At 42.0% G+C, this 4,796-nt stretch overlaps 1 protein-coding gene across 1 annotated transcript; it reads left to right on the plus strand.

Annotated features, from left to right (window-relative positions):
- Nucleotides 1–549: 549 nt before the first annotated feature.
- On the plus strand, nt 550–4,349 carry C1H19orf25 (chromosome 1 C19orf25 homolog). Its single transcript, XM_056552018.1, has 3 exons — nt 550–793; nt 3,265–3,423; nt 3,515–4,349. The coding sequence occupies exons 2-3, from the start codon at nt 3,294–3,296 to the stop codon at nt 3,703–3,705; spliced, it is 321 nt and encodes a 106-aa protein (XP_056407993.1). The 5' UTR covers nt 550–793; nt 3,265–3,293; the 3' UTR covers nt 3,706–4,349.
- The last annotated feature ends 447 nt before the right edge of the window (nt 4,350–4,796 follow it).

Consider the following 4,796-nt stretch of genomic DNA (forward strand, 5'->3'; position numbering starts at 1 on the left):
ACCTGGAGCAGTTTGCAAAGGAAGAGTGGTCCAACATTCCGGCTGAGAGGTGTAAGAAGCTTATTGATGGTTATAGGAAGCGACTGATTTCAGTTATTTTTTCCAAAGGGTGTGCAACCAAATATTAAGTAAAAGGTGCCAATAATTTTGTCCAGCCCATTTTTGGAGTTTGGTGTGACATTATGTCCAATTTGCTTTTTTTCCTCCCTTTTTTGGTTTAGTTCCAATACACACAAAGAGCATAAACGTGCGTATAGCAAAACATGTGTTACTGCAATCCTTTTCTGTGAGAAAGACTTAATTTTGTCGAAAAATATCAGGGGTGCCAACATTTACACCCATTACTGTATATATTCACATTATGCACTCCATACTCAGCCTGCTTTATAAAAATAAATAAGGTTGGTCTGTTTGTTTTTATAGAAATGTTTTTTATAATGTTATGCTCGTTATCATCTGTGTGTCGCACGACACGTCACATCAAAGTTTCTGGAGTCTAGTGTAAAAACACATGCGCAGAAGAGCTCTGATGACGTCTTATCCCCCGCCCGAGCGCAGGGAGAAAGACTAAAGAAGCTGTGTGTGAAATCTGTCTACAGCCTCGCGCCATTCTCAAGCCTACTCAAATGCGCTCTCTCTGAGGAACCTCTTTACCATATGTCTTCGCTAAAATGGCTGCTGGAAGACAAATAATGGCTCCACAGGGAGTTCTCTAGCGACCGTAAAATGTTTACTGAAGACTAGCGCTTTGCTGTGACGTCCGGGCATGGCGAGCACATCAGAGTGAGAGCAGGTGGGAATTTTGAGGAATATTTGTGTCTGTTACTAAACTAAACACCGCAGTGTATGAGGGGAGGTGCAGGAGACTGGCCCTTGATCTCTGCTAGTAGTCATGGTAACCAGTGGCAGCCCAGGATCTAATGGGTTAAGGCAGTGTTTCCCAACCAGTTTGCCTCCAGCTATTGCAAAACTACAACTCCCAGCATGCTCAGACAGCCAAGGGCTTACTGGGAGTTATAGTTTTGCAACAGCTGGAGACACACTGGGTGGGAAACACTGTATTAACCCATTAGATCCCACCATACCTGCTGTTGCAAAACTACAACTCCCAGCACTCCTTTGACTGGGCATGCTGGAAGTTGTAGTTTGGGAAACACTGGGTTAATATATGAAATTCAGCTGTAAGTCATCACAGACTCCTATATAACTATTTGACTATAATATGCAAATAACTATTGAGAGGTATGTATGGATTCAAGATCAAAGGCCTTTATTTTTTACCCTACGAACCTGCTGACAGGCCAATTCTAAATAATTTGAGTGGGTTGCAATAGAAAACCATGCAATTGTGCCATCATTTATAGTTGTTCTCTTATTTTTATAAAGGTCATCATTTTGTGTAGTCTAAATTTGACTTGTTGGCCCATATTTATCAAACTGTGTGAGAGAAAAAATCGAGAGAGTCCAAACACAGCTCAGCTAACGAGCTCTGGTAAAGTGAAAGCTGAGCTGTGATTGGTTGCTGTGGGAAAATCACTCCCATTTTTTCTCTCACAGTTTGATAAATCTGGACTGTTATCTTTATTCTTTGCGTCAGTACAATTTTGGTGATAGCACTTCTGTTATGTTTTACTACTCTAAATAAAACATTACTAATTAAACTTTAACTTTTAAAGGAAGTCTGTAGTACACATTTTTTTTTTTTATAATCCCCTGTGCCCGGGCTTCAAAATGTAACAAAACAAACTTTAACTCACCTTCCGACATTCCCCCGTTGCGCCGTTATCAGTGTCTCGGTCCTCCGGTGATGGGCTTCTTCCTGGGGACGGTGACTCCTACTGCGCTCAACGTATTGCTGGCCGCAGTGATGTCCCGCCTTGGCTGGTGATAAGCTGAGCTCTCAGTCATGTGAGGAGCCTGGACCCTGCCTACTCCCTGCTGCCCGGGCTCCTTACACGACAGTGCGCTCAGCCTATCACTGGCCAAGGCGGGACACTGCTGCGGCTGGTGATACGCTGAGGGCAGTAGGAGTCACCATCCCCAGGAAGCAGGAAGAAGTCCATCACTGGAGGACTAAGACACCGATAATGGCGCAGCGGGGGAACTTCAGAAGGTGAGTTAAAGTTTGTTTTGTTACATTTTGCAGCCCGGCACAGGGGATTATAAAAAATGTGTACTGTAGATCTCCTATTAAAGGACAACTGCAGTGCAATATACACTTATCCCCTATCTACAAGATAGGGGATAAGTGTTTGATCGCGGGGGGTCCGACCGCTGGGACCCCCCACGATCTGTACGGGGCCGCGGCTGTGCCGTGGCTCTCCCGTGCAGGGGGCGTGCTGGCCGCAACATGACGTTGGGGCCGGCACGCCTCCTCCATGCATCTCTATGGGAGAGGCGGGGAGGCAGCGTTCATGCCTCCCGTCTCCCCCATAGAACTGTATGGAGACGGGGTGTCACCGTCGACCTCTAGGTCGACGCTATGCACCTTAGCGCTCACTATGAGCGCTAATGGCGGCGCCCCGTTAGGGAGGTCTCGGGAGTTCCCAGTGGTCGAACCCCCCGCGATCAAACACTTATCCCCTATCTTGTAGATAGGGGATAAGTGTATATTGCGCTGCTGTTGTCCTTTAATATATATATATATATATATATATATATATACAGTATATTACAATAATATTTGCAGTTTAAAATATTTTTTTTTTAATGTTTTCCCTTATTTTTCAGTCTGAAATACACCAAAATTCTACTGTACTTCTGCCACTGGCACAGTGTTATTGGGGTGAGCCAAAAGGCTGCTGCCATGGAAATTGTCCATCTAATGGCCTAAATGTCATGGTCTTAACCTCCAGTATCAGCCATTGCGGGTCAGCTGTAGTAAACAGCCACCACCTGCTGTGTATGGAGCAGGCTCATCTTCTTAGCCTGCTGTATACTCCCCTCTTGACATACATGTACATCAAAGCAAACTGTCAGCAGAGACCCAGCCGTAGACTGGGTGTCCTGATAACTGAGATTACGAGGGAGCGGTGAAAGGTGAGGTAAAGTTTTTATTATTTTATTAGGCAGCCTGTGGACAATTGTAAAATAATTGTAGAATAACAACCCCTTTTATAGTAAAGCATTTTCTGTGTAAATGATAAAATTTTGGATAAAACAAAACCAAAAACCATTCTGTATCACACTTGTGTATGCATGGTCTAATGTAACATAAAGAGTGACCTATTTAAGATGGATGACATATCAATTTTTATGTTTCAGAAAAGATTGTCTTATGAACCAATACGAGGATGACGTCGAGATCAAAGAAACGCATTGTTCTTCCCTCCCGTCCTGAGCCCCCCAGTGTAGATGACATTCTAGAAGATGTTCGTGGTGCAGTAGCATCCGACCCTGTATTTGTTTGCGATCTTAGTGAAGGTTATGCTGTTTTCATTGTAGAGAGAAAACACAACAGCGTGTCCTATTTCCCTTTCCTTGCTGCTCACTGTCTTTTCTGTACTATTTTCAGATTCTCTGATACCTTCTCAGGAGCCCTCCAGTGACAGCGACAGGCAGTACATGCAGAGCTGCTCCTACGTGCAGTTCAACAACAAGTTAAAAGAAGCCCAGACTGAGCTGAAGGAGAAATATGAGTCATTGAGAGCTTCTGGGTTGAAGCTTGGAAAAGTTATTGAAGAGTTAAGAGAGGCAGCCATGTGACTACCACCTTTTCCCAGCAGATAGAACAATTGAATGGTATTTAATATGTAAGTTTCATTAGTGGGAGTATTTATCTTATTTAAAATACGGACCAGTACATGGTCAAGGGAATCAGAAGTGTGCTGGTGATCTGTATAGAATATCTTCAAGAAATGTCTACTGCATGGAAATTGTGTTGCTTCAGTAGGTATGTGCGCATCTAGTTACAAATACCAGTTCTCTATGTGGTACAGTGTAGAAGATTCAGACCTAGTCATGGACATTGTCGGTACTCTGAAAGAGAATGGATACCAAGGCTATGTTGAGCACCATGATAAAGCAGCTGGATTGCTTGCTATTTCTTCAGCCTCAATGGCAATTGAATCCAGTGTGATATCTTTCCTGGTACTTTCTACTCATTCTCTGCAAGAGTCTTGGCACAGATGGGTGTCTGAGTGGTGCCTGACTAATGTTATTGAGAACAATCCTGCCAGGGTAGTGCCAATTTATGTTGATTTGCAAGATACCCAGAAGCCTGGTATATTAAAGATTCTAAATGGCCTAGAGTATAAAAGCAAGTATTTTAAGCATAATCTACTACGTACTATGAGAGCTACAGTCCGTTGCTGAAAATACTTGTACACTTTTGTTAATTTATTTTTATTTTTTTTTAAATAAAAGATATTGATTCTTTCCATGACAATAGATTTTTTTTTTTGTTGAACTATAAATGAAAGAAAATCAATATGGGATATCTATTCTTACTAGGTATAATTTATGCTATATAAAAATATATTGTCTACAATATCGTAAATTAGTGTTATTGTTCTCTGGTAGAACCACTGAAGTGTATGGTGGGGTGTGTGGAAATTTGTAATACAACCAGGAAGACACCATATTACTAATTTCTACACACCCCACCATACACTTCAGTGGTTATACCAGAGAACGATAGTACTAATTTAAGATATTTGTAGGCGATATATTTTGATATAGCATAAATTATACCTAGTAGGACTGTTATTCCATATTGATTTTATTTACATTGGGTATGGTGCAACACAGATACCTCGCTATAATTTATTTTACCAGTTCATTGTAAGCCACACAAA

The sequence above is a fragment of the Hyla sarda genome, chromosome 1, assembly GCF_029499605.1.
Source record: "Hyla sarda isolate aHylSar1 chromosome 1, aHylSar1.hap1, whole genome shotgun sequence".
Lineage (NCBI taxonomy): Eukaryota > Metazoa > Chordata > Amphibia > Anura > Hylidae > Hyla > Hyla sarda.